Below are 27,443 nucleotides of genomic sequence, written 5' to 3'. Positions count from 1 at the left end.
TGAACCAGTTGCGCCCTTGCAGAAGCAGGGCCTCTTATTTCCGACACTATGTACTCAAGCAGAGGAGCACTTTAACTTAACGTTGGGTTTGTATGGGGTTTTCTGAGAAAGAAAATCCTCTTCCTCCATAACAAGATGGTTGCGATTCAGAGAACACACACAGAGACTGAGCATGGACGACACATAGCGATTCTGACAAAGTTGTGAAGAAGCCATTGGTGCTTCTCTTATTTCCTACTTTCCTACTCTTGTGTTTTGGCCAATGCAGATGAAAACATTAAAATCTATCCATAAAATATCAATTAAAACCTGCAGTAAAGCCACCAGTTAAAAATCAAACTCAAAACACAAAAAGCCAACAGGAGCAATAAAACACAACCCAGCTTCAGTAAAACTTTGATGTTAACATCTGCAGTGAGCATTTGTCTAGACAAAAAAAAAGGCATTTCTGTAGAGGAAGCTCTTAATCATAGTGTCTGACAGCCTCCATGCATCCAAAGAACACTCCCTCCCATTACATACATACACACTCACCCTATATATGTGATGGACTAGGAAGTTGTAGCCCACCACATTTGGAGGGCACCAACTTGGAGAAGGCTGCTCTGTACCATCCTCCCCAACAGAGGATGGGTTATGAGGTACTTTTTACTTCAGAAAGCAGGAAGGTTGTGACAATTCCTACAAGCATGCAGAACTCAGGGGAGCAATCAAGTGTTTGACAGTTTAGGTACTCTGGCTCAGTGACTTGAAGCTGTAGAGTTTTTCAGATTGTTTGGGGCAGTTGTGTACAAATAAAAAAATCCTGCCTAACAAAAATAGTCAATGCAGACTCTAACTTCAGTAAAATATTACAGCCCATCAGAACAGAAAACTCAGAAAAACAACAGAAACACAGGAGGAATCCTACCTGCAGGTCAAAGAACTTGCTGTATCGTCGATAAATGGCCTCTGTAGAGCCATTGGACCAGGTGACCTTGATAATGTATACCTGTAAGAAAAAGGTAGATAGTTTTGAGAAGTTAGATTATATCAGCTGACATTATAAGATGCATCCAAATTCCCAGCGTTTATTTATCTATCTATCATTTATTACATTTATATCCTGTCTTTTTTTCTCTTGCCAGGAACCCAAGATTGCTTCCATGGTCCTCTTCCTCTGAGGTAGGTTAGTCTCCGAGTCAGTGACTGGCCCAAAGTCACCCAGCGAACTTCATAGCTGAGTGGGGGCTAGATCCCAGATTTCCTAAGTCCAGTCCAACACTCTAACCACTACACCACATTCCATAGAAGATGCCTTTATTTGGGCAGTAATTTACACAATTGCAGGAGCTGAAAAGCACACCACCATACAGGAATCACTTCCAAAAAGTAACAGTCATATAAATGGATGCATTTGGTAAGCTGTGCTTCTTCCATTTAACAGGAGCCCTGGGGCTGCTCGGAACTTAGCAATTTATAAAAATCTGAACACAAGAACACACAAAATGAATGTAAAACATACACAAGCTTAAAAGATTCAGAGCAAATTTCTGGGTCAAACTACTACCAGTGCACAAAACTACCCTGCTTCTACCCAGATAAAGTAGGGCTCCAGGTCACATGGAGCGTTCTACTTGTGTTCAAGCAAATTTGCCTAGAGGCCCCCTGAAGACCTCCCTGCTCAACAATGGGGAGGTCAGGGATATTGGTGGCGGGGCTAATGCGCAAGGCCCCGCCCCTCTTATACCTGTACAAATACCCTGTTCAGACATAACAACTGAATAGGGCTATAGAACACAGTCCCTTTGTGTCTGTCACTTACAAGTTCCGCATGAGATTGACAAACACTGCCCCAAGTTCAGTAGCAAACTATTCTGGCTCAAAACGGGATGAAAGCCTTCTTACTCATCTTTCTTACAGTCACTATCATCATTGCACAAGATGCAAAGGCAGAAAGTTTTGCCTGCAATCCTGAAACCTCAGGATTGCAAAGCTGGGGAGCTGTTTTGGTTCAACCCCAGCTGCCCCATTAAGCGAAATAAAGCCCTTGCAAAAAGAACCTTCACTTTGAAAAACACAGTATCTTAAAATATTGCTGAAGTGTTGCTTTCATACACAATCAATACCTATGACTAGCACTTTAATATCTAGTAGGTTTTTTTTCTGTCTAAACATGCATAGGATTGTGACTTTATAGTATTATACTATTTATACACTAGTCTCAGATCCTCATCGTGGGAAGAGGCAGAACATACTCCACTTAAACGATATCTCAGTTTGGCTTCCACTCCCTAGGAATATGTTTATCACTATGTGATCATCCTAAGGGTCCGGATGCAATGGTAACAATGAGCAGATTCTCTATTGAATAGTGAGGTGGTGTTAGAAGCAGCATCAGCAATCTGCTGCTTAGGGAAAGTTCTTCAGAGTTAGCTAGTTCCCACCCACTTTGTAGAATCTGCTAGCCTGGGAAAAAGGGTAAATATTTAGAGATCATAGGCTGTTAGTCTTGGCAGTTAGCCATGCCCTATAATGGCCATATCTCCTCCTGGAGTTCTGCTCTTTGCTCCCCTGCTGTTTACTACCTCGTGGGAAATGAAACATTTGCATTCAAGATCTGTGGTATCAAAAGCTTTGCCCCAGCCTTGCTGACTATATTTGTGGCAAAGAACCTTATTCCCACAGTACCACGAATTCTCTTCCCTTCTCATCCCTGGGTGATGAGAAGTGTCTGGGCTACTAGGTGCAACATCGTCTGGGTGAGACACTACTGGGGACATGAAATAAATATTTGCTTTATTTCAATAGAAACAGTGCCTAAAACAGAGATTCCTGCAAGGCAAGTCCCTAAGGCGCAACTTGGACAACTCACTGTCAAGGCTATACCCCACCCACCCTCCATTCTAGCTAATTTCTGCTCGACGCTTTCTTTTCTTCCTCCAACTCTTCTACACTACAAACTGCAGTTCTCTCCAAATACCTGAGAGCCAGTGTGGTGCAATGGCTAAAGCGTTGGACTGGGAGTCAGGAGATCCGGGTTCGAGTTCCCACTCGACCATGGAAACCCACTGGATAACTTTGGGCCAGTCACAGACTCTCAGCTCAACCTACCTCACAGGGTTGTTGTTGTGAAGATAAAATGGAGAAGAGGAGGATTATATACACTACCTTGTGTTCCTTAGAGGAAAAAAGGTGGGGTATAAATAAATAAACTACCTGTCCCCTCCATTCAGGTGAAAGGGCAGCACTATCTCCAAGTTCTAATGGGTATATTAATCCAAACACATAAAGAAGCTTCCTTATGACTGGGAACCAACTCCTAGTCAGACTCAAGGGCACTGATGAATCATCAACTATGAATCATCAACTAGGCATCATCAGCACCATGTACATTGATGGTGCTATAATAATAATAATAATAATAATAATAATAATAATAATAATAATAATTCTGGATTATTAACCAGCAATATGATTCATAAGGCATGTACCAATATCTTATTTATTTATTTATTTAACTTATATACCGCTCCCATAGCCAGGGCTCTCTGGGCGGTTTACAGAAATTCTAAAATTGAGGTAAAAACAAGTATACAAAATTTAAAACTCTAAAACACAGAACATACACACATAAAGCATTAAAAACCGATTAAAAACTTAACATGTGGGTAATTAGGCTGTGCCGCCATATGCCTGGGCAAAGAGGAAAGTCTTAACCTGGCGCCGGAAGGATAGCAGCGTTGGCGCCAGGTGAGCCTCGTCAGGGAGATCATTCCATAGTCTGGGGGCCACCACCGAAAAGGCCCTATCCCTTGTTGCCACACTCCGAGCCTCTCTCGGAGTAGGCACCCGGAGGAGGACCTTAGATGTTGAATGTAGTGACCGGGTATATTCACGTCGGGAGAGGCGTTCCATCAGGTATTGTGGTCCCAAGCCGTGTAAGGCTTTATAGGTCCAAAACCAGCACCTTGAATTGGGCTCTGAAACATACAGGCAGCCAGTGCAAGCGGACCAGAGCAGGTGTTATATGGTCAAACCTTCTGGTTCCCGAAATCAATCTGGCCGCTGCATTTTGCACGAGCTACAGCTTCCGAACCGTCTTCAAAGGCAGCCCTACATAGAGCGCATTGCAGTAATCTAACTTGGAGGTTACCAGAGCATGGACAACTGAAGCCAGGTTATCCCTGTCTAGATAGGGGCGTAGCTGGGCCACCAACCGGAGTTTGTAGAAGGCACTCCGTGCCACTGAGGTCACCTGAGCCTCAAGTGACAATGATGGGTCTAAAATAACCCCCAAGCTACGAACCCGCTCCTTCAGGGTGAGTGCAATCCCATCCAGAACCGGTAGAACACCCCCCATCCTGTCAGCGGAATCACCTACTAATAGCATCTCAGTCTTGTCTGGATTGAGTCTCAGTTTATTAGCCCTCATCCAGTCCATTGTCGCAACCAGGCACCGATTCAACACATCCATATCTTTCCCCCTAATAAAGCTTCTCTGCATATTTTCTGAAAATAGAATAATCTTTTTCTTACGATAATGCTTGATATCACGTCAATGTACAGGCAGTAAAGCAGTGCACATTGTTCCCATGAAACGTGGGTGCTTGCATAAGAGCATTTGGCAGGCAGCAGTAACAACTTGTACAGAGTAAAGCAGGGATGGGCAGGAAGTAGATCTCCAGATGTTTTGGACCTCCTCCCAGCATTCCTGTTTCCATTGGCCATGCTGGCATGGGTTTCTGGGAGTTGAAGTCCCAAATGTTTGGAGATCTATCTTCTGCCCATGCCTGTAGTAAAGCATGGAAGTCCATTCTGGGGTGGTGGAATGACAATTCTAGGGATCCAAGTCACAATTGTAGTATCCAAGATAGATAGCAGTGCAGGCTTAGAGAGAATGGTGCAGGCCAAGAGTATGGTTAGTTGGGTGAGGCAAGTTCTGTTCTGCTAATACCAGCCTCTGATCTTGGACAGCAGGAGTTGTTCTTCTCAGAATCCAGGAGCTCCTCAAAGGATATCTGTGGTAGCTATTGGCATGTCTGTCCTCTTTGTGAACAAAGTTAATTTCATCCAACTTCAAACTTCCACAGGGTGTTTGCCAACTCCAGCACTGAATGTGCTCACCTTCACATGTCACTCCCATCCCAAGCAAGGTGACAAAATAAACAAGAAATTCCTGATGCAGACTCTATTTCATTCTTCTTCTTCTTTTAAACTCTCCTTGGAGTTGGAGGAACAACTCTGGAGTATTTTCACTTACAAAAAGACCACCATCTGCTTAGATGCTGGAACAATAAACAGCAGTTGGTTTCATACTTCTTTACATCTGGAGAATGAGAGTTTCCCTCCTGGAACCTTTGGCTGCCTCCTCCATGAGTCCTTGAAACTTATATTTTTCCTGACCTGTGCACACACCCTTTCTGCTTCTTGGGAACTGCCATTCTTCCTCCCAGCCAAAACCCCACATTTCTCCACTCCTTTCTGCTGTAGCACCTCCAGATTTTGCATCAGTCCAATTGTAATCGAGTCCCTGCAGCTTTTTCTTCTCCTGCTCTCTAGTCTTTCTATGTAATGACACAAGAACCTCTCCCTCTATATACACTGCATACACAAGGCAAAGTGTGATAGAGATCAGTGATTCCATGCTAAACTATAACTTGCCAGAGCATGTATACACACATACACAAACACAGGGTAATGCATTAATTCCCATTTGAAGGAAAGAGCCTCCCAGGATTACCGGTAGAGCTTTGCTCCTGACCCTAGTGAGGATATTGTTTAGGAAACCCAAATTAGGGAGGTATGATTATCACTTTCGGAAGAAAGATCTCTATTTTTCTCTCTCCTCTGTTTTGTCTCCAATGTATGGAAGTGTATTGCAGACCCTTATTTCCACAGGTTTTGTTTCAACTGCTCTGAGCTTTAAATAAAATCAGTGCTCTGTAAGTAGTTTCCACAAATCTGATTAAAATCTCATGAGAATATGCTCAAAATAGAGGCAGCATAAAGAAGGGAAAGCAACAACAAAGATATATAGTTTTTTCTAGCCCCAATGGAAGTCTCTCCCTCCCCCATGGCAGGCTGCCAGAAGTGATCCATTACTGAAATGCTATAGAATGCCTAGCGAGCCAGAACTTCCAGGGGCCGAAGACCTAAATGATGTCATGCTGGCTGCTTTGCTTTTGCTGAACCAATTGCATCCTGGGAGTCCTCTAGTGGAAATGGAACACTTTATTAGCCAGGGATAGCCTCTGCATTCTTGATCAGAAGAAGGTTGTGTCTGACTTTCACATCCTGGGAAGAAGAAAGGTGTGTGGCGGGGGGGGGGGGGGCAGCTTTTCCATGAAGCTTTTTGCTAGTGATTCAGTAATCAGTATAGCTCATACGTACATTGATGGTGCTATATAAATAAATAAATAAATAAATAAATAATAATAATAATAATAGGATGATTCATACACTCACCATTTTGCTAATTCCATATGAATAGTGTGGCATCAGTACACTGTCTCAACAACCCTTAGTGTGTTGGCAGTTTTCAGTAGTATTTTGAGTGTTTTTCTTAGCTCACATTAAATGTGCCTTAATTCCCCTCTTGGATAGTTCAGGTCAAATATTTGGAACAAAAAATTAACATGCACATTTATTTAGTTTAGTTTTGACTCCCCTGTGCAAAATACAATATCCTAACAAATATTTGGATTACCAGTGACTGGTCTTTGTGTGAATCAGCCCCATGACTCCTAACTAGAGAGAGGGGGGATCAATTTGCTAATTTGTAGTCATGTTAATGACAGAAATGACAATCTGTATATTAATATTAACTATATTAGAATCATGGTAAAAAAAATAAAAATCCTTTTCAGGTCAACTGTTTCCTCCCGCTACCCTGCAACAATTTATATACATGAAAAAAGGTTGAGGAAGTGGAAACATGTTTTGAGGTAGTAGAAAAATGTTTTCAGGAAAAGTACAAAGCCCCATAAAGCCATGTCACATAAGCTTGTCCAAAAGAACATGATAGACTTAAACTTGAGTTTAGTTGATAATGGACACGAACTAAAGAACTGTGCAAGTTATTCTTCATACCCAACACAAATTGGGCTTCCGTTTGTTTAGTAGCAGCCTCCCCCCATGCACCATGGCAAGTAACTTTTTTTTTAAATGGAGGGGAGCCATAAAAGGAGTTTGCAATATGGTATAAATTTAAAAAACTCACTGGGCACATATTGGCCCTTTTGGTCATTCCTTAAAGTGGCTTTTTGGATCCAAGCCATGATCAGTCCTTGTACAAATTGTTTTAACTAGATTTCTGGCTGGTATAATAATAAGAATTCAGTTCATAAATTATTTCAGGAGACAAGCAAGCTTTTATCCCAATTTCCCCTCCACGTTTTACTACGGCAATGAGTAAAATTTTAACTGTTAAAGCAGTGAGACATACCAATAAAGGCTGATGAATGGTATATCATGGTTTATTTACTAAGAGAGCAAGGGAAACAGAAATAGTTTGTGTCCTGACAATTCACCTATTGCTTTAGTAATAGCTGATCCAGATTTTAATCCTGGAAAGATTTATACTATAGATAAGGATATGATAGGAGTGCTAAGATTAAAGGCTTGCTGTCATAAAATAGAATTTTTAAAAATAGCTTTATCCAGCATCATTTTTTTAAAAATAGCATTACAGTCAAAGGTGGAGTGTACACCACGAGGTTTAAAAACAAACAAAAAACAACTACAACAAACGAACCTTCCTTCTCTGCACTACTCAAGGGGGTAGGAAAACAAAAGGGAACCCTTTCCCCTTTATCACCACCGTCATATAGCAATAAAGCCTTAAAAAGCCTAGGCTTATCCCGGGAAACTGCTCCCATATGAACCACCTTGGCCTTTAAGATGAGCTTTGGAGGCCCTGCTATCATATTAAAGTCTCATGAGAATACAAGAATATGAATATTAAACTTAGCAAAAGCCCCATGTATAACAGCTATAAGTCAATGCAAAAACAAAAAAACTTGTAACATAATATGTTGGCATGCTACTATGTAGACAAGAGATGCTGTCTCCTACTAATAATTTGTTTAATTAGTTATTACATGTAAAATATCACTGTACATTCAATTGCATAAAATAAAATTGGAAGCAGCATGGATATTTAAAGAAGAAGCATAAATTTTAAGAAGGTCTTGGCAATGTCAAGTTTAGCCTCTGACTAATTAAAACCTCACTGCATATGGAGGAGGAAAATATTCTTTCAGGCAATAAGCCCTGGCTGGAAGATTGTTCCTCACAGAGACCTCCTTGTATGATCTCATCCATATAATACAATTCCCTCCCAATCTTCCATGCCCCTTGAAAAACTGTAATGACCACATATTGAGAGAAATAGGACGGGGTGGTGGGTGGTGGTGGGGATAGCTGAAAGGAAAACTGCCAGAAGTGACAAGCTGCTAGTGAAATGCAAATGGTATTTGTCCAACTGTAACAGAACTGTCAGAAAAATATGTCACTCAAGCAATTCAATGGGGAGAGGAGGTAAACTGGTTAGTCACAACCCTTTTTCTCAACTTCTGAAGCCATGGGATATTTCTAATGGCAACTTACACCAGAGCAGGGAAAATCTTCCTCAAGGGAATACAGTTCATGAGATGTAGCATCACATAGCACCCAGTGTTATCAGCAGGGGAATCAGTTGTCTAAATCTTTTAACAAGAGTAGAGCAGATGGATTTATGACAGAGCATAAGATGAAAACACACAGCACAGACTGTTGAGACCAAGAACTGGAGTTATATTCTAGGACACAATCAAGATTTCTTCTTAAAATCCCATCAACATATTTACAGCTGATCCCCCCCCCCAATTTGGTTTGTCCTTATTACTAGAATAATTTAAGTGTGTACAAGTAGGATTCTGCACTCTCTTTAAGAGGTGACATTATCTCAATGTAAGAAGGTAAATCCAACATTAGTTTTACCAGGTCAAGCCATGTGGGCCGTGAAACTGGGATCTCATGCTCTGTTTTGGAAGATGAAGCCTCCATTTTCTCCTAGAGGCTGGAAGGCCAGAAGAGTAATGCAGCAGCTGTGCCACCATTTCTGAATTTTCATGGTAGCAGCTGTGTAGCACATAGCTGATGCCTAGTCTCAGAACCTAATGAGAGCATACACAGTACCAGTACTGTTAGAATGGGCACAGGGCCACATATCTCACACCTCTACTGCCAAATATGAATCTGATGCTTGCTGCCAAAATCACACAAGGCCCACATTACAAAGCATCTATGTAATAATGTGGCTAGGCTTGGCTCATCTTAAAATCTTTTATCAAGACAAAACAGGACAACAATTCTGCACAAGCATAAATTCACAAGCAAAACTTCCTTTAGAGGCATACCAAACTTGCAATCTGTATTGTGGCTCAGTCATAGATTACGTCAAGACACACACAATTGAAATACATCATCAATATAGTAGAATCACCTATGTTCTGCTCGACCAGTCCCTGGCTGCTCCTCACTTAACACTATTTACTGAAGCTCAGAACAACAAATGCATAACCTTGTAAAGAGATATCAGTTCCTCTATCCCCATGCATTCAAAACAAATATTTCAATTACCTATTTTCCTCATCCATCATTCATGACTGGCTTGGCATCACTAGCCAACTCCATTATTAGACAGCTACCAAAAAGGGCGCCCTTTATCAGCTACAATGGTAGGGTGGCGAAGGTTCCAAATACCACTGGAAATCCAACATAGCCAGTCTTCAAGCCCATCTATACAACCAAATCACGTTGACTCCTTCCTTCACGGAAGCTCCTGATTCACTTCTGAATACAGAACCCAATTAGCCTCCTTCTTTTTCACAAGCTATGGAGCAATATGTTTGCCACTTCTATCTCTTTTAATCATATTCCTACCCTGTGAAATGGTTCTTGTACCAAGGAAACCAGCTTACTGATATTTCTGTAAAGAAATAAATGGCTATTGCATCACTGTATTCTGTTGGACAGTATCAAAATCACAGAAAGTCTCTTTAAGTATCAGCAGCTGTGTGTATGCTGCAAATAAGTTCAAAACCATCCTCTTTTTCCTGTTCTGAGAAATTCAGGAACCAATCAAGATCTGATGGAACCACAACACTAAATTGTTAATTTTTGCCCTTCACCTACATACACACACCCTAAATCAATCCAAGGGTGCTTCCACTCACAGCTTTTTACTATGCAAACACAGAATTTTAAGGAGAGTCCAGAAGTAGTTGTCTTTCACTTGCAACCCTCCAATGTTTTCCCACTGCTTCTTCCATCTTTTTTTCTTCTACAAAAAACCCTTAAAGAGGAAAAGATGGAGCCATGCACAATGCCTTTTGTCTGGTAGTGGTTGGAACTGTTGCACCTCAAGATTGTGTCTTCAAAACTATTATATGAAATATTTATAACCCATCTCTGGCCCTTTCTATAGCGTAATAATGTACTTTAAAGGACCAGGTAAATAAAGAGATCTTCCTCTGGTTCTGAAATGATCAGGAAGGCTGATCTAAAAGTGTGATGCCACCATGAAAAAGTCCTTCTTCTTAATGGTTACCCACCTCACTTCATTTGGTGGGGGCGCTCAGAGCAGGGTTTATGAAAACACTCAGATGTGAAGCCTAATAGTATTCAAAAATTCTTAGAAGGAGTAAATAACAAGGAGTGGGGAAAAGCTGGAACAAAACTTGTCACATTTGCTGTTGTCACATGCCTGCAGATTCAAGAAGAGAAACAGACAACATGGATCACGCCCTACAGGAGGAATCCAAATTAGGAGGAAGCTCTTTCAAAAGAAGTAACAGCTTTACTTCCCCAAGCTTCTAGCATACCTTCTGGTGACTACAATTTGTTTCTTGCTTTAGGTTGGCCATTCTTTCTGTAAGTTGAAGTAATGGAAGGAGGGCTTTCTCCGCTGTGGCACCCCGGTTGTGGAATGAGCTCCCCAGAGAGGTCCGCCTAGCGCCTACACTGTACTCCTTTTGTCGCCAGCTGAAGACCTTTTTATTCTCTCAGTATTTTAACCCTTAATTTTAACTTAAATTTTACTGTTCTAACTCTGTATTTTAATCTTATATCAATTTTGCTGTGTGGTTTTATCCTGGTTGTGCTTTTTATACTGTATTTTGTAATTGTGCTTTTAACATGTTGGTTGTTTTATTATGGTTTTAATTTTTGTGAACCGCTCAGAGAGCTTCGGCTATTGGGCGGTATAAAAATGTAATAAATAAATAAAGGATGATCATACCTTTGGAAATTTAATTTTTCATCAAACACACCTACCTCTCCCCATCTAAAACCTGTGTTAAAAGAACTGCACTGGCTGCCTATTAGCTACTAAGCAATGTACAAGGATAAGCTATTACCCTATAAAGCCCATAACAACTTGGGATCAGGATACACAGCAGGCTGCCTTCCCTTATATACACCCAGATGACATTTACGATCATCAGAGGAGGTCCTGCTCAGCATTCAAAAACGAACAGAATGTTGTCATGAAGAACCTCGAGGGCAGGCCTTCTCTGTAGCGGCACCCACCCTCTGGAAAACCCTCCCTCACGCGGTTCAGGAGGCGAGAAAATGTAACATCCTTTAAATGCCTCCTGAAAACATTTTTTTAAAGACAAGCTTTCCCTTATTCTGGTTTTATATGATAGTTTTAAAGTTTTAAATCTTGATTTTTTTGTATGTTATGGTTTTAATAGTAAACTGCCTAGAGAGCCTCGGCTATTGGGCAGTATAAAAATTTAATTTTTTTTTAAATAGTCAAATCTAAGCTTATGAATGGTCCCACATATTTTCTGTTGATCATACATTTTGATCCCCGAACATGTGTTGATCAGGATATGTATTAGTATCAGCCATGACGTGACTGAAAACAGTTCCGTTCACGACAAAATGCAGACTTGATATCGTAACTCCATTTTAACTTGCCTTTACAAAGAAGAGGACGCAACCATGAAAAGCCACTTCCTCATTTCCATTTCACAACATGAAGTTTTGTTATATGAAGTACTCAAAAAAATGGCTTCTGGTTCACTATTTGACCCTTTCAAATGGATTTCATGAAGTCACTGCACAAGCACTTGTTTCTTCAGACTAAACAGAAAGTTCTTTAAGCTTTTTCTCCAGACATTCCAATCATACAGCAAGTACATAATGCCATTCTCTGGAAAGTTTCCAGGACATCTAATGCCCTTTTAAAGATGAGCATCCAGTATCGTTAACGAGAGCTTAAAATCTGGCAGACAATGAATATGATGCAGAAAACAAACACACCTTACCAGTGCCTGAGAAATACAGCCCAATGTATTTCAGGTCATAGATATATACCTTCTAAATTGCACCTTGTAGATGCTGCTGCTAAAAGCATCTTCTGATCAGAATGTTTGGACTCACATTTACATCCATAGCCAATTGCATTTAGAGCTTAGAACCATGTAGGCAGAAACACCTCTACCATGTTACAAACTGGATTTTGACTTTCCATTGTGTACCGAGACATGGGCCTGCCTTCTGATGGATGCACGCACAGCTTGCCCCCTGCTCAGCAAGCCAACCTCATGCCAATTAATAGCCAGCAAAGGAAAATCAACAGGTTGTTGGTCACAAATGTTGAAACTAATCACAGTTGTGCTATTTCCTTTAATATTGGCTTTTACCTTTTAAGAGTGAGGTTATAAGACTTTGTCACTATCTCACAATAAATGATGAAACAGGATAATGGAACTGCACTCAAGTCTAGTGAAATGCAATTAAAACAAAAGGCTCACTACAGGTTTGCCACTCTGCCACATGAGTAAGAGGACACTTAACAGCTTGAAAAGGACAAACTGATGAAGTTAAAAAAACCACTTACTGCTTCCTTGACAAGAACATCCTGCAATCACAATTTATAAAAAGGAAATTCAAGGAAGTGTTTTTTATTTCAATTTACAATTTGCCCCTTCCAGTACCATACATAAGTGGGTGTCTCTGCCCAGTTGGAAGTCACATAAAAAGCTTGAGAGATTGTGCTCACAATTCCCAACAGTTAGCAAAGCAATTTGGGGGGTTAAATCATCTGATGGAAAGAGGTTAATTTGCAACATGTTTCTCTCTTGTTCTTCAACTTCTCCAGAAATCCTAATGCAATACCCAAGAAATGGGATGCAGATATTACACTACAAAATAAAACCAGCAAAGAAAAAATGTACAGCAATTCAGAAAGGTCATCAACAAAGAAATGAAGTGAAGAGATTACCTACCACTGGGTCCCAGTCAGAGGACACAACAAAGCAAACAAACAAACAAACAAACACAGAAAGCAAAAGTACCTCTTTTAGTTGACTGTGTGAATGGGGATTTAGGCTACACTCTTATAAGTCCTACTAAATTTAGTAAGGCTTATAGCTCTATATTATGTGTGCATATGCAGAAGTAAAAGTCACTTACACAATATGCACAAATAAAAGGCATCTTAAACTCTGATGCCTACAGTTCAAACTGTTGGGACCAACACTACCTGGGGAAACTGACCATGCAAACAATGTTCTTTTCCAAATCACACAGAACATGACAGAAGCATACAGGACTGGAATGGGAGCAGAAGGAAATAAGATTATCACCACTTGCATTTGTTCAGATAGTAAACACTGCCCTTGCAGAGAAGGTAAAGAGAGATACTTTTCTGCCATCTAAAATAGTGAACTTATATGCTATAAGGTTTCTAGCTGTTATGGTGTCATACCATTCTAACAGGTCTATTGTATGAATATTTTTGGAGAACCACCATATTAGTCTGTTGTCATTTCATCAGATGCATCTGAAAAGGTGAACTATAGTCCATAAAAGCTTGTGCACTAATACATTTGCTGACTTTTAAGATACTAAAAGACCCTTTGTTGCTTATCCTGTTAATGATGGGAAAACAAGATCTTTTGCTGACTCAGAGACATTTAGTAGGACAACATATGAGGACCTCTATTTTCATGGGAGACACATTCAAGCCTCAAACAGCACAGTTGCCAAGATGAAGAAAGACCAAGAACTGTCAACAAAATATAAGTTCCAAGATGTACACAAGACTTTACTCTTTGGAAGGTTTAACATGAGAAGCTAACCCAGCAAAGCAAAATTGACAGAAAAGACCATTTCTGTGTAAATCATTGACATGCTGACAGTAGGTCAATTTATATTCCAATTCCACCAGCTATACGTCCCATAAATTGGGGTAGGGAACCTGGCACTCTCCAGATATTTTGGACTACAACTCCCATCAGCCCCATCCAACATAGCCAATGATAAGGGGTTATGGGAGCTGTAGTCCAAACCATTTGGAAGGAACCAGGTTGGCTAGCACTGTACTAGAGGGTACAGGATAATTTGACACACGTTTTCTCCAAAATGCAGGGAAAGGAGCAAGAAATAGGAGCCATCTGTCTTTATTACTCTGCACTCTCTGTTATAGCCTCCATGGAGATAAATGAGCGTATACCGGCACCTCAAGGGAAGGAGATCTTTCTAGAACTCTGCAAATGAGTAGCAAGTGTTACTAAAAGCTGGATGTTCAGCAGCCTTTTCTCTGAGATCCAGTTCCTCCATAACCGTTACCACAGCTGAAAGTATAATTCCCCCACCCCCAAAAAAGAGAGTTGTACAAATTTTGATCTATCCAGAAAATGAAATATCTCAATTTTAAGGTCATTTCTAATCAGACTATGGTACACTGAGAGTGGGGAGCTTTCTAAGCTTGTGGATACTAAAGCAATTGCCTGTAAGGAATAGAAAAGCAGGATTATGCTTGAGTAATTGAGAAGACTTAAAACGCATTTGTGGCTGGCTCTAATATCGCGCAAGGTGCCCGTAGGTCAACCTAACCAAACCTGGTGCCTTCAGCTGAATATAAATATAATTAACTGTCTTTGGAGTTGCAGTCCAACATGTCTGGAGGACACCCAGTTGGGGAAGGCTGCTGTAGGCAGCAAACGCCAAACAGCAAGATGACTCATCCTCCCCACTTATTGCTGTAAAAATAGGCTTGGAGTGTATATAATTAACTTCTTCAGGCATCTTTGTTCTTAAATTCTGATTCAGATGGAAACAAACAGTATTCTCATTCATTCCAGCACTCATCTAATTCACAGAATTTCAGAAACAGGGGCATGTATTTTTTAAAAATACATTTTATATCATACCTTTTCTCCAACACGGCTAAGGCCACATGGTTAGTTCTTACCCCTTTTATCTGCACAACCTTGTAAGATAGTTTAGACTGAGAGACAGTGACTGGCCCAAGTCCATCCAGGGAACTTTATGTACACGGCCATGTGGAGCAAGTCTAGTGCAACAATACTGTACACACAAAGAGCCAGATGCAATTTCCCATGATAGTATAACTGGACTTTTTCCAACACCTGAACACATGGCTGCAGAATTTCTGCTAGCCATGTACTCCTGATGAACTGGTTGAGATATGATTTTCCATTTCACTGCATACCTAAGACTGTTTCCACTGAGAAAAAAGTAATTGTTCGAATTGAACCCGAGAGTCACTGTTGTGTTCAGATAACTGAAGGAAGGGCAATACAGGAAGAAGTTATTTATGATGGAAACAATATTGACTTTTCACTCTTTTGAGTTAATCTGTAAATGGGTTGGGAATGTCATAATTCCACACTGACTTACTGCTCTAACTAAAGGATCAAAAGTTGCCATCCCTCCTGGCAACTTGCAGCCTATACCAGTAATGGAAAATATCCACCACAAATTAGTTTGTTCCCATGCTCCATCACATGAACTGCCTACATACTGAGGCCATGTGCAAACCAGTCTCAAGAAAGACATCACAAATACAAGAAGTTGAAGTCTAAGGGCATGTCTACACCAGGCGATATCCCGAGGATGATCCTTCCGTTTCCCTGGAATATTGCCATACCCTTTTTTCACGGTTTGTCCTGCAGTCCCAGGACAATCCCAAGGACCGCGGGTGGTGTGTCTGCCCATCCAGGCTTCTTCTCTCCTCCCAGTGAGTAGTGGGAGTCATCAGAGGGAAGGAGACGAGACAGGGGGAATCCAGGGCGATCAGGGGTGGGTGGAGAGTGGGGTCGGGGCTTTTTTTTAAAAAAAACTTACATTTTCGCTGGAGTGCAGGTGCGCTCCAGTTCCTGTTTCTTTAAAAAAAAATGGTGGCACAGCATCCTCTTTCCTCCCTGGACATCGTGCACTGCATGTGAAGCCAGGAGGAGGATCTCGTGATCAGCATATCGCGAGATCCTCCCTCTCCGCTCCCCTGGGGTAGACATGCCCTGCGAGTCAGCTCAAGTCTTAACACTGAACCATGGTTTGGTGCTATGGGGACAAACTCTAGTATTTAACTAAGCACCCAGCTGGCTCGTCTTTTGTGTCAAACCACAGTATGCTGTTACACCCCAACCAGCAAACTATGGTCTGTGCATGTCCTGCAGGACATGCAGAGTTTGCCAATTTGGATATAACAGAATATGGTTTGCGACAAGACTCTCAAAGGGAGGAGAGACTGCAAAGCTACTTGGCTTGTTCCTGCAATGTGAAACCATGGTTTGGTAATACATATGGTATGAAGTGATCCTGAGATAGAAGTAATACTACAGAGACTGCCCAACCCCATACTTAGTTAAAAACAGGATTACCTCATTTTAACCACAGCAGGTCATTAGGGTATGCCAATAAAATCTTCTGAGTATCTGAAGAGATATACTACCTTGTTGATTCATTTAGCCTGTCCTAAGGAAAACGAAGTCTTGCACTGTAGGCAACAGAAGATAAAATATCTATCTTTTTCCAAATGACTGGCCCTTCTCCATATGTTACAGCTCTCTGTATGTGATCTGCAGCATAACAACAGCACTGAGAAGCATGCATTCTTCTGTCTGCCCTTGCGTATCTGTAATTTTCTGCATACTATGAAGTTATAGACAGAAGTGGAACCCATAGTCATGGGTGGGTCCTTCCAAAGATGGTGATGCTATTACAGCCAAGAAGCACATGAATGTTAAAACAGGGATGTGTCCAGCACTATATATAACGAACAGCAAGACATAACTCTGTCCCAGCCTAATAAGACACATAAGGAAATCTCATACCATGAGCAACATTTCTTTTTTTTTTACAAAGCAGGAATTACAAAAAGCAGCAGCAACCTGGTTGGTGCAAGAAGAAACATTTCACAGTAAGCAGAACTCTTCCCCAACTGTACTCAAGCTTAAGTGCAAATAACTGTTTCGGCTGCAATCCTAAACACACCTACTAGGGAGCAAGCTCTGTTGAACACAGTAGGGCTTACTCAGAAGTGAGTAAACATGCACAGGATGTTAATCACTCTTAATCACATTCATCCCTTGCTACTCTTTGTTTGCCTCTTTCTCCATCTACATGTCTTCTCCACAATCAAAATGTGGTAGACCGCCAGTGGGAGAGAATCAGTGTGGTATGTAGTGGTTAGTGTTGGACTAGGAGTGAGGAGAGCCATGTTCAAATCCCCACTCAGCCCTGGAGTGATCTTAGGCTAGTCATTCTCTGTCAGGCTGGCCTAACCTACTTTACAGGTTTGTTGTGAGGATCTATTGGTAGATGTTAGGGTGATTTGCAGTAGATCCACAAATTTCTGACTTGCAAAATTTAACAAAAGCAGCAACAGAAAGGCTTCCCAACACCCAACTAATTTGCTGAAACAAAGAAAGCTAAGGGAGAAAACCGAAGTGGATTTGGACATGAAAGAACTGGAAGATCAGTTCTGGTCCTGAAAACAAATTCTTGGGAAGAGCATGTGCTCAGTGGCATTTTGTTCTTTAATGCTAAGTGTACAGAAGCCATCACTTTACATCTGGTCTTGTTAGATTTCGAAGTTCTAGTAAAAAACACACAAAGTAGATCCATCAATCCTGAAGTCCGCCCATTCCAGCATATATTAATGGCACTGTATAAGTACATTGTAATAAAAACCATAACAGGCATCTAGATTCCCAGAGTTGTTTTATCACAAAAAGGAAAAAAGAAAGACCTGATTTTTGATCATTAAGAGTTCTGTGTAATGCATACATACATCTACACCACTAAAAGTAGCTACAGTAAAAGATATCATCTTATCTATTTGTGTTTATTGTGTTCAGTAATTACCTACTTCAGCATATGAGGCTATGGAGTTAAGAGATCTGTATTCTCTATTCCCGTTTCATCCTATATTACCATTCACTCCTTGTTCTCCTCTGCATCCTAACTACCTCCTACTCAACTTGCTATTGCATTATTCTCAGAAACTACCAGCTTCCCATATGTCAAATGCAATCTTCATTCTCTGAAGTCTCCTATTTGCAGTTTCACACCATGGCTTTTTTCTGCCTGTAAATGAATTAAACATTTCCCTGGATTCTTTAACAAAGTGGCCAGCCTCGCTCTTTGGAGTAAAGAATACATTCTCACACAATACGTCTTGCATAATGTATGTGTCTCATGTTAAACAGTGTAACTTTGGGATTTATCGTGGAACAGACAGGATAATATAACTGGGAGAAGACTGTCTGCAAGAAGGGGGTGCTTGCCATTCCGCAGACACACCCTGCTTTAGCTGAAGTGACATGATGCAGCATTCAGGAGCCTGCCAGTCACCAGCCCCAATGGATTCACACTCCAGATAGAATCTGACAGTTTTGACACATCACAGCTTGGTTCCCACCACCCCACAATGCCTGCAGAGCAGAGTGGGCACAAAAGTAAGGAATAACCTCTTGCCTTGGATATACCTACGTCTGAGCAAACTTCTCTCCCTCACACGCACACATATACACCACCAAAGATATAAGGGAGAAGACATACCGCCTTCCCTATGAAACCAGATTATTGAGTTCATAGCTGGGAACAAGAATCTGGCAGGAAAGCCAGTACTTTCCTTTCCGAGAGAGTTAAGAGATCAATGTAGCAGTTTCTATGCCAGGGGAGCAGCTGCTCTCCAGATCTCTCCCAGCAGTTTAAGATTTCAAGCAAACTTTTAAGACAAACGCCAAGCGAGATGGAACCCTCCCCATCCCACAATGGGACCATCCAAAGCACTTGGCTAGACTTAGCTGATGGGCTGGTCAACATGCACAGTCCTGCCTTTGTAAAGTCCGCACTAGTGAGAGAAAAGAAAGAAGGCGCAGGCGGTAAGAACTTCCTGCCAGGCTTGCTAGGAAGTTACAGTATATACATGGGCAGAATATTCCAATTACAACATTCACTCATCGTGGATCCAGCAGGGAAAGGAGAGGACCACACAGAAGTGGTCAAGGTGAACTAAGGGAGGAGATCCTTTCGCTTCTTAGCCAACTCGCTCCCCCCACCCCGCCCCTTTCCATGGGGAAAGGCATTTGTGCAGGATCCTATACAGTAGCTCCAAGAAGAGCAGAGGGTTTGCTTCCCATCTAAGGAAGAGGAACGACGACAGATTTTCAAAGCATTCATAGCGCTCCAAGCTCTTACACCCACCCGACCCAGGTTTTACACACACACCACTCACATAGTGTTTGTTGGGAATTCGCCTCTTCTGCACGTCCAGCACCTTCACCTCTAAGATACTCTTCCGGGGCATAGCTTTGGTCCTCTGCAGCCCGAACCCCAGAAGCAAAAATAAAAATAGTGCAAATTTTGAGCTGGAAAGGGTGGGGGGTGGGAAGACACCGAAGAGCCCCCTTCCTCCAGGAGGTCGGTACAGCCAAAGCTCTCGCCGAAACGTACAAACTTTTAAGAGCGGCGATTGCAAAGAGCGGCGATTGCGCGACTAGCATCGGCGAGCTCAAGCCACACAGCACCCTCGGCGTCTGTTTCTGCTTCCTCTCTCTCCCCCCCCCCCCCCCAGTTCTACCCCCTTCCCTCGTTCCCTGTCCAGAGTTTACAGATGCGGGATGACTCCTCCCAGTCCATCCCTGCCAAGGCAGCCTATCCCACTCCGGCACAGGCCGTTGTGGTTATGCGCTCAGATCCAACCCCGCTCTCCGGGCTCTTAAAGGGCCACGAGCACAGCTTGGCTCAGAGCGCTGGGAAACAAAACGCCCGCCCCACAAAAGCCACGCGTCCAAGCCAAGCTACCTCGATTATCTCGGCCTCCAATCCATCCCCATGGCTTGGCTTGAACGCCGAAAAGAGGAAAGCTTTCGAAGTTATGGCCGAAACATGGGCGAAGGAGGCTGGAGTGGGCCAGTAAAGCAACACGTTCCTGCCGACTGCTTCTGGGGTGAGGAGCTGCAGCACCGTCGAAATAAAACAACCAACGCACGCCTAAGTGTTTGCCTCCCTTTCTGATCGTCCCATAACCACTGCGAGGAGCTGCGTGTGTTGGGGGGTTCCAACTAAATACTAGGAGCAAGGGTGAATGTAGGTCCAGTGCAGCCTTCCCTCAATTTGGCGCCTTCCAGATGTGTGGGTTGCTGGGAGTTGTAGTCCAACACAGCTAGAGGGCACCAGGCTGAGGAAGGTTGGTCTAGTTGGTTAATATTAGGAGCGGGTATTTTATGCTACTTCAGATATTACTTTAACCTCCATTTGACCCCAGTCTCCCCCCCTCTCGCCCCCCCCCCCCGGGGAAGGAACAAAGCTTGAATTTGCAGCAATTTTCCTCAACCGAGGCCAAACCCAGACGTTGCCTTTTCCCCCAACGAAGAAAAGCGCTAATTAATCGTTTGAAATATGAAATGCAAAACTTAAATCACGCCTCTTGAGTTTACCGCCTGAAACGAGCCAGCGCGATTTGTTTCCGGGAAAGCACGAAGGCGACCTTCGAGCCATCAGGGAAATATTAATAAGAGCACTTTGAGCTCTTTTCCTACAACACGTTGCGCTCTCTCTCCCCACCCGCTCCGGGGAAAAAGGCGGGGTAGTAAGTTATCAATAGCAAATTCCATCTCTCGTTCAATACTGAGGGACCTCAGCCTATGAAAATGCCTGAAACGAGAAATAGTCTCTTTGCTTACCTACGCGACCCCTTCACGCGTTACAAATTCGAAGTGGTCAGGCGGCCACCTACAGCGTTTGAAGTTGCTGTGTGCCTTTGGGAAACGTTGTACATTCACTGGGGAATCCATGTCTAGCCACCCTACCAGTGCTCCTTCTCCACAACTAAAAAAAAAAGGGGGGGGCTTCTCTGAATGTTCAGCTTCCATCAAAAGAATACAAGCGGGGCCCTGCAACAATTTGTTGCAGTATGGAATACTTCTTTCTAGGTTGCCTGCCACTCTAGTTTTGTTTCTCCCCAACAATCAGGACAACAATCGCTGCCCTGAGCATGCTCAGTACTCATTGGTCTGGATTTTTTATTTAGGTCCCTCCTCCATTTGTAGGGGAGTGGATACATTGTGCCCAAATCAGGTACATTAAAATCTTGGATTTAGCTCTATCCTTTTTAGATCTATGGGTCTCCTCCTTGTACTACTACTACTACTACTACTTTTCCACTCACACCACTCCTTTCCCACCTCCCATACTGTTGTCAGGTCCTCCATCCCCTCATTTATTTATTTAAAACATTTATATCCTGCCCTATATCATTATAAGATCTCAGAGCGGCGTACAGATAAAAGCATACAGTATAAAACAATAAATATACAAAGGTAAAATCAAATTAAACCATTGCCTTGCAACATTCTATATTAGGGTGAACAGAAAGATAATAATAATAATAACAACAATAATAATAATAATAATAATAATAATAATAATAATAATAATAATACATTTATTTGTTAGCTGCCTCTCCCTCTGGATTGAGGCGGGGTACAGCACAAATGCAAACACCATAAAATACATATAACTAATTAAAACATTTAAAACTAATACATTATTAAAAGCATTATTAAAAAGGCATCAAAATTCAACTGCGTAGGCCTGTTGGAAGAGATCAGTCTTTATGGCTTTCTTAAATTCTGGAAGACTGTTAAGTTGACGAATCTCTCCCAGCAAGCCAAGATGACTTAGACTTCAACTCCTGACCATTAGACATTGAGTTGTTAGGTACCTAGAATTCCCCCAAAAGGCTTTTTGAACATCTGCAAACTTCAGGATTCCCCTGATCCTGTTGCTTTCTCCCTCTTGTGTATGAGTGGTATGGTTTTGCCTACATCAGCACAAGCACGGAAAACTGGAATCAGTATTAGAAGAAATTATATTAGGGGAAATGCTTGATTAGGGCTTCGGTGAGTTGGTTATGACAGCAGAAGAACTACGATAAGTGATAAGTACTAGGAATGTCTTAAAACATTTTGTAACATTCAACTTTATTTTATTAACATTTACTACAATTAGTGCCAAATCCTGAGAATTCTGGGACTTGTAGGACAGGGAAAAAGTCCTACAAGTCCCAGCATTCTCCACCAGTATGGGAATTGTAGGAAGAAACTTTGCAACCATCTGTTGATTGTTCTTGATCTCCACAGCCTGAAGCTGTAACTCCTTGACCTACAATTTAGTAAGGCATTGAGAGCTTCCTCCTAACACCTCAGATGTATTGTTTATATCCTGAAGTTGTCACAATATATAATGGCATAACTATAACAAACCTGTGTTATCCTGGCTGTACATCTTATGAACTATGAAGCTGAATGCTGCCCACCCGTCCCAGATCTCTAGACAGGGATGGGGGAGACCTCTGTCTGAAACCCTGTAGTGACAGTACTGAGCTACTTGGACTAATTGTCAAACTCCATATAAGGCAGCTTCCAATATATTGTAGCCCATCATATACTTGACAAACTCCATGTTTCTGCAGATCCAGGAAATCAGTACAAATGAGAAGTATACCAAGACTTGGTGGGTTGCTTTATGTGGCGGGTAGACTCTTACTTGGTAGATCACAAGTTATTATGACATTGACATCATCATCATCTTAGCTAATCTTGGCATCTCCTCTTTGAAGAAAAACAGGATATACATTTTTAAAGTAAAATAAATAAAATAATATGTTGTAATAGCCTGAATTGCATCTTCATGATACATGTGTAGCAAGACAAGCAATGACCCATGCAATCAGAATTGAATACAAATATTTGGCAACAATCCCTACTCATAGAAGCAGGCATGCTGCAGTGAGAGAGACACTGGGTCTAGTTTGTCATGCATGCTACATCTGCTGAAATTCCCTTTTCTTCACAACTATTAATGGTGAAGAAGCTCTTCTCTTCTTTTTCATTTATTTCTCCCTCCATTCACTAGGTGCAACAAATGGCTGTTGCTTGTTCCAACAATAAGATATCCTAACCCTTTTATCAGCTTAGGCTGATATACCAGCTGCGCCCTTATCTGGACAGAGATAGCCTAGCTACAGTTATCCATGCTCTGATGACCTCTCGTTTGGATTACTGCAATGCGTTATACGTGGGGCTGCCTTTGAAAACAGTCCGGAAACTTCAACTGGTACAAAACAGGGCAGCACGTTTACTAATAGGGACTGGCCGATGAGACCACATTACGCCAGTCCTTCTCCAGCTTCATTGGCTGCCAGTCCAGGTCCGGGCCCGATTCAAAGTGCTGGTATTAACATTTAAAGCCCTAAACGGCTTGGGGCCAGGTTATCTGAAGGAACGCCTCCTCCCATATGTACCTGCCCGGACCCTAAGGTCATCCTCAGGGGTCCTTCTCCATGAGCCCCTGCCAAAGGAAGTGAGACAGGTGGCTACCAGGAGGAGGGCCTTCTCTGCTGTGGCACCCCGGCTGTGGAATGAGCTCCCTAAGGAGGTTCGCTTGGCACCTACATTATATGCTTTTAGACGCCAGGTGAAGACCTTTTTATTCTCCCAACATTTTAACATTCTATAAATACATTTTAACTTGGTGTTTTAAATTTGTAATTTTGCATTGCTGCTGTTTTTATCTGGTTGAGCTTTTATATTGTATTTTGTACTATGGTTTTATACTGTTGTTTTATACTTTGAATGTTTTTAATTTTTGTGAACCGCCCAGAGAGCTCCGGCTATTGGGCGGTATAGAAATGTAATCAATCAATCAATCAATCAATAAATAAAGGCTTTTCTCTAGGCAAAATGGCCTTTCAGAATCTACAGTACTCAAGGGCAGCATATATACAAGATTAGCATCCCTTTCCTTCCTCCCTCCTAAGGGTGAAGGCCACACACGCACTTCCCCCAGATTCTGGGAAAACAGCGATATCAGGACAGGGGTGCCTTTGAGCATGTCCAGAGTTTGGCCTCTCAAAGTTACGCTGTTGTATCTAGTTATGATTTTAAAATTATGCATGTTAGGTGGAAGGAGGCATCACAAATGCGGGTTGTTTCCTTTTATGTGGAATTGGGTAGACTGCTTGAGACCAACCGTAAGAGTCTGGGTTGTGAAAGGCATGCAGCGGCCACCTGCCCACACGCTCACAATAACTGCCAAAGGCTGGTAAGGCTGGCCTCCCACCCAAGACATGCTGGAACTTGAAGGCGTAAGCCTAGGGTTTTTTTTATTATTGAATTCTTTAAAAAATACTTAAAACCCCCAAAAATGTGTTTTTAGATTTTTCTGGCACATTGTACAGCCAGACCCATCAGTGTGCCAAATTTCAAGTTTCTAACTCATCTGGAAGTGGGTAAACATTTCCGGACATATATTGCACACACATACTTTCAGCTTTATAGGTAGAGATAATGCTTTTCACCAACTTACCTGGAAGAGACATTAAAGCAACTGCCCTGAAATTCCCCACATTCCCCCTAGATACCTTTTTAAAAACTGACATTACATTGGCTGCTCTCTGGTCCTCCAGTACAAAAGCTGATACCTAGGTTTTACTATGTTAATAATATGCTTGCTACTATCTACCTAATTCTTTTAGTGATTATAACTGAAGTTTGTGATCTGCCTCATCTTAGATAAAGCTTATTATTCCTTTAGGTTCCTTTCAATGAACAGTCAATATCAAAGTTTCATATTTACCTTAATAGAAGGCACAGTAGGCAAAGCCAGCCTAAGTAAGTATTGGTAGTTTTTCGTTCTCCCAGGATCACTCTGCTGAATTAATCCAACCCTGGTCTTTTATAAACCCCCATGATGTCTATGACTGCATCTTTCGTTTCAGACCTTGGCATACCACTATTCCCATTTTTCTTAACATAGCTAGGTCTGCCACTGACACCAGTAACACCCAGATGAAGATATCCCTACTAAGCTACATGCTGCTTCCACTTGACCATGGCAGCCTCCCTTCATTTGCAAGAATACATTTCATTACTCATACTTATCTCGCAACACATACAAAAAGAACTAGTCACACCTACAAGATACAATAAATTCTTATCAGTTCTACACACTACAATGCATATTCCACTATGTTATTATTACCAATTCCCTTATTTTAAACAACGTTCTTTTTTTCAAGTCCAATGTGACTATATTGAACTTCTTCGGTAATTTTCCAATTAGATATAAATTAAATTTGATAGCACTGTGGTCACTGTTTCCAATTAATCTGACAGCTCCCACATCTCACACTAGGCCTTGGGCAGCACCATTTAGGATTAAGTGCAGGGTCATCTCCCTTCTGGTCAGTTCCATGACCAACTGGTCTACAGCACAGTTGTTTAGCGTGTCAAAAAATTTAGCCTCTTTGCCATGAGTGGAACATGCATTTATCCAATCAATGTGAGGGTTATGGAAATCACCATTATTACAATAGTTCCTCATTTGTATGCCTCCCTGTTCTTATTCAACTTGTACATTTCTGGTGCCAATCATTCAGATACACTAAGCCAAAAATTTCCACAGGGCTAAATGTACAGACATGTTTCTGCTGATTGTGAAAAAGTAACTGATTTTGCACTAATTTTTATGAAATCCCACTTAGAAATCTAGCAAGCTACAGCCCTTGGAGAATCCACAACCTCCTTAGGCAGCATATCTGTTTGTGAGCTGCTTTGAGGATTAAGAAATCCTAACTGTAACCTAAATCTACTTCCCTCTATATAGTTTAATTCCACAAACAAAAATATTCCCCCGCTTACCCTCTTTAGCCTTCTTTTGGTGACCAACACCTAGTCAGCAGCACCTCTGTTTATTCTAATATTAATTGAGATTAATCATGTTTAGCCTAACAGCAGCTTGTTAAAATAAACTCCCCCTTGCATAGCTCTGTGCGCCATCACAAAGCCACTCCAGTTCACCACTTGCAAGGAAACTGGCAAGAGGCCAAGGGAAAAGGCAAAGATCAATGGGAAGCACTTAAGTATCAGAATGCCTCACAGTACTGATTATTTTGGATGATTTTCTTTGTCAGGCTGACCATCATCCAACAGTGATAGAAAACACCAATCCTTACTGGTACGTCTCAAGCCTTCTGCATTTACATTGACAAGACTCAAGGGCATGGTACAGTACTGAGGGTATTGCCACTCCTTTCCTTTAAATACATGTATACATACGTGCACACATAAATCCATGTGTGAGGGCTTTTTTTTTTTTTACATTAAAATCACTTAATGCACCTCACTTACTGATTGTGTTTATTCAAGAGGTTCACTAGAGGGTTATATCATGCTGATAACAGAGCAGCCTTGGATGAGCAGTCCTCTCCTCTTGACTCAGGATAAATTATTGGATCATGACGTAAGTCAATAGTGGCCGCAGAATGACCCCAAGCAGGAAGAAAGGTGGTGTGGTTAGCTCCCTCCTCCCCAGGACTTCCTACCCTATAAACACTGGTTTATTCAAGACAGTTACCCTTGGGGACAGGGGGAGGGCAACATCACCTGCAATAAGTTTGGGTATGCTTGGTTGGTTCAGTAAACAAACCACCTTTTGGGATTGCTACTCCACATAGTTCCTACTATGTACATTACTTGGCAGCACCCCTGCCAGGAACCAAAACAGCTTCACAGGGGGAAAGGGGGAAAGCTACACACGCACCTATGGGATTGCTGCTCTTAAGTTAAGAATAAAGTGAAGGTTAATGTAACTTAGATCTCCGTGGGCTTGCTTGAATTATTTCTTTTCCGGGGTCTTCGTAAAAATCTACATTTCTATCTTCTGTCTCCTTTACTTTTCTCTACTGGTTTTCTTTGAACCTCAAGGGTATGTTGTCAAGTACCAGCTCTGACTGTGGTGGTGGTGGTGAGTTTAATCCAGTACTTAATAACTGCTGTGACCTCACTGCTGACTTCATAATGCTGGGCTTTGAGAGGATGGGATTATGTCACAAGAGAGTTAGGGTGCCAGTATTTAACACTCCTGCTGCAAAACACATTAAGGCTAGCAACACAATAAACCATGTCCCTGTTCAGTACTTCAGATCAGACCACCCGATCTAGACAAATGCCTCAAAACATCAAAAGGCCTCATTCTGCCATGCACAATCCGATTACAGCAGGGTGACTTCTTAAAACTAAAGAGAAATCCAGAGGTTTTAATTCAGTGCCATCTAGTGGAGATGCTGGAGAAGTGCATTATATCTATTC

The 27,443-nt window shown here is 41.8% G+C and overlaps 1 protein-coding gene across 2 annotated transcripts in view; it reads right to left on the bottom strand.

The window, feature by feature from the left end:
• The window catches only part of SH3PXD2B (SH3 and PX domains 2B), a 110,573-nt gene extending 90,813 nt beyond the window's left edge, over positions 1 to 19,760 (bottom strand). For both annotated transcript variants that reach the window (XM_063120606.1, XM_063120607.1), the window contains exons 1-2: positions 19,526 to 19,760; positions 911 to 991 (exon numbers count right to left, since the gene is read on the bottom strand). In XM_063120606.1, the coding sequence (XP_062976676.1) occupies positions 911 to 991; positions 19,526 to 19,597 (153 nt within the window). In that variant the 5' untranslated portion in view covers positions 19,598 to 19,760. The remainder of the gene's footprint in view (positions 1 to 910; positions 992 to 19,525) is intronic.
• Between the last annotated feature and the right edge of the window lie 7,683 nt (positions 19,761 to 27,443).

The sequence above is a fragment of the Elgaria multicarinata genome, chromosome 3 (genome assembly GCF_023053635.1).
Source record: "Elgaria multicarinata webbii isolate HBS135686 ecotype San Diego chromosome 3, rElgMul1.1.pri, whole genome shotgun sequence".
NCBI classification, from domain to species: domain Eukaryota; kingdom Metazoa; phylum Chordata; class Lepidosauria; order Squamata; family Anguidae; genus Elgaria; species Elgaria multicarinata.
Note: the sequence above shows the minus strand (reverse complement) of the source record. Positions and strands in the feature narration are given on the sequence as shown.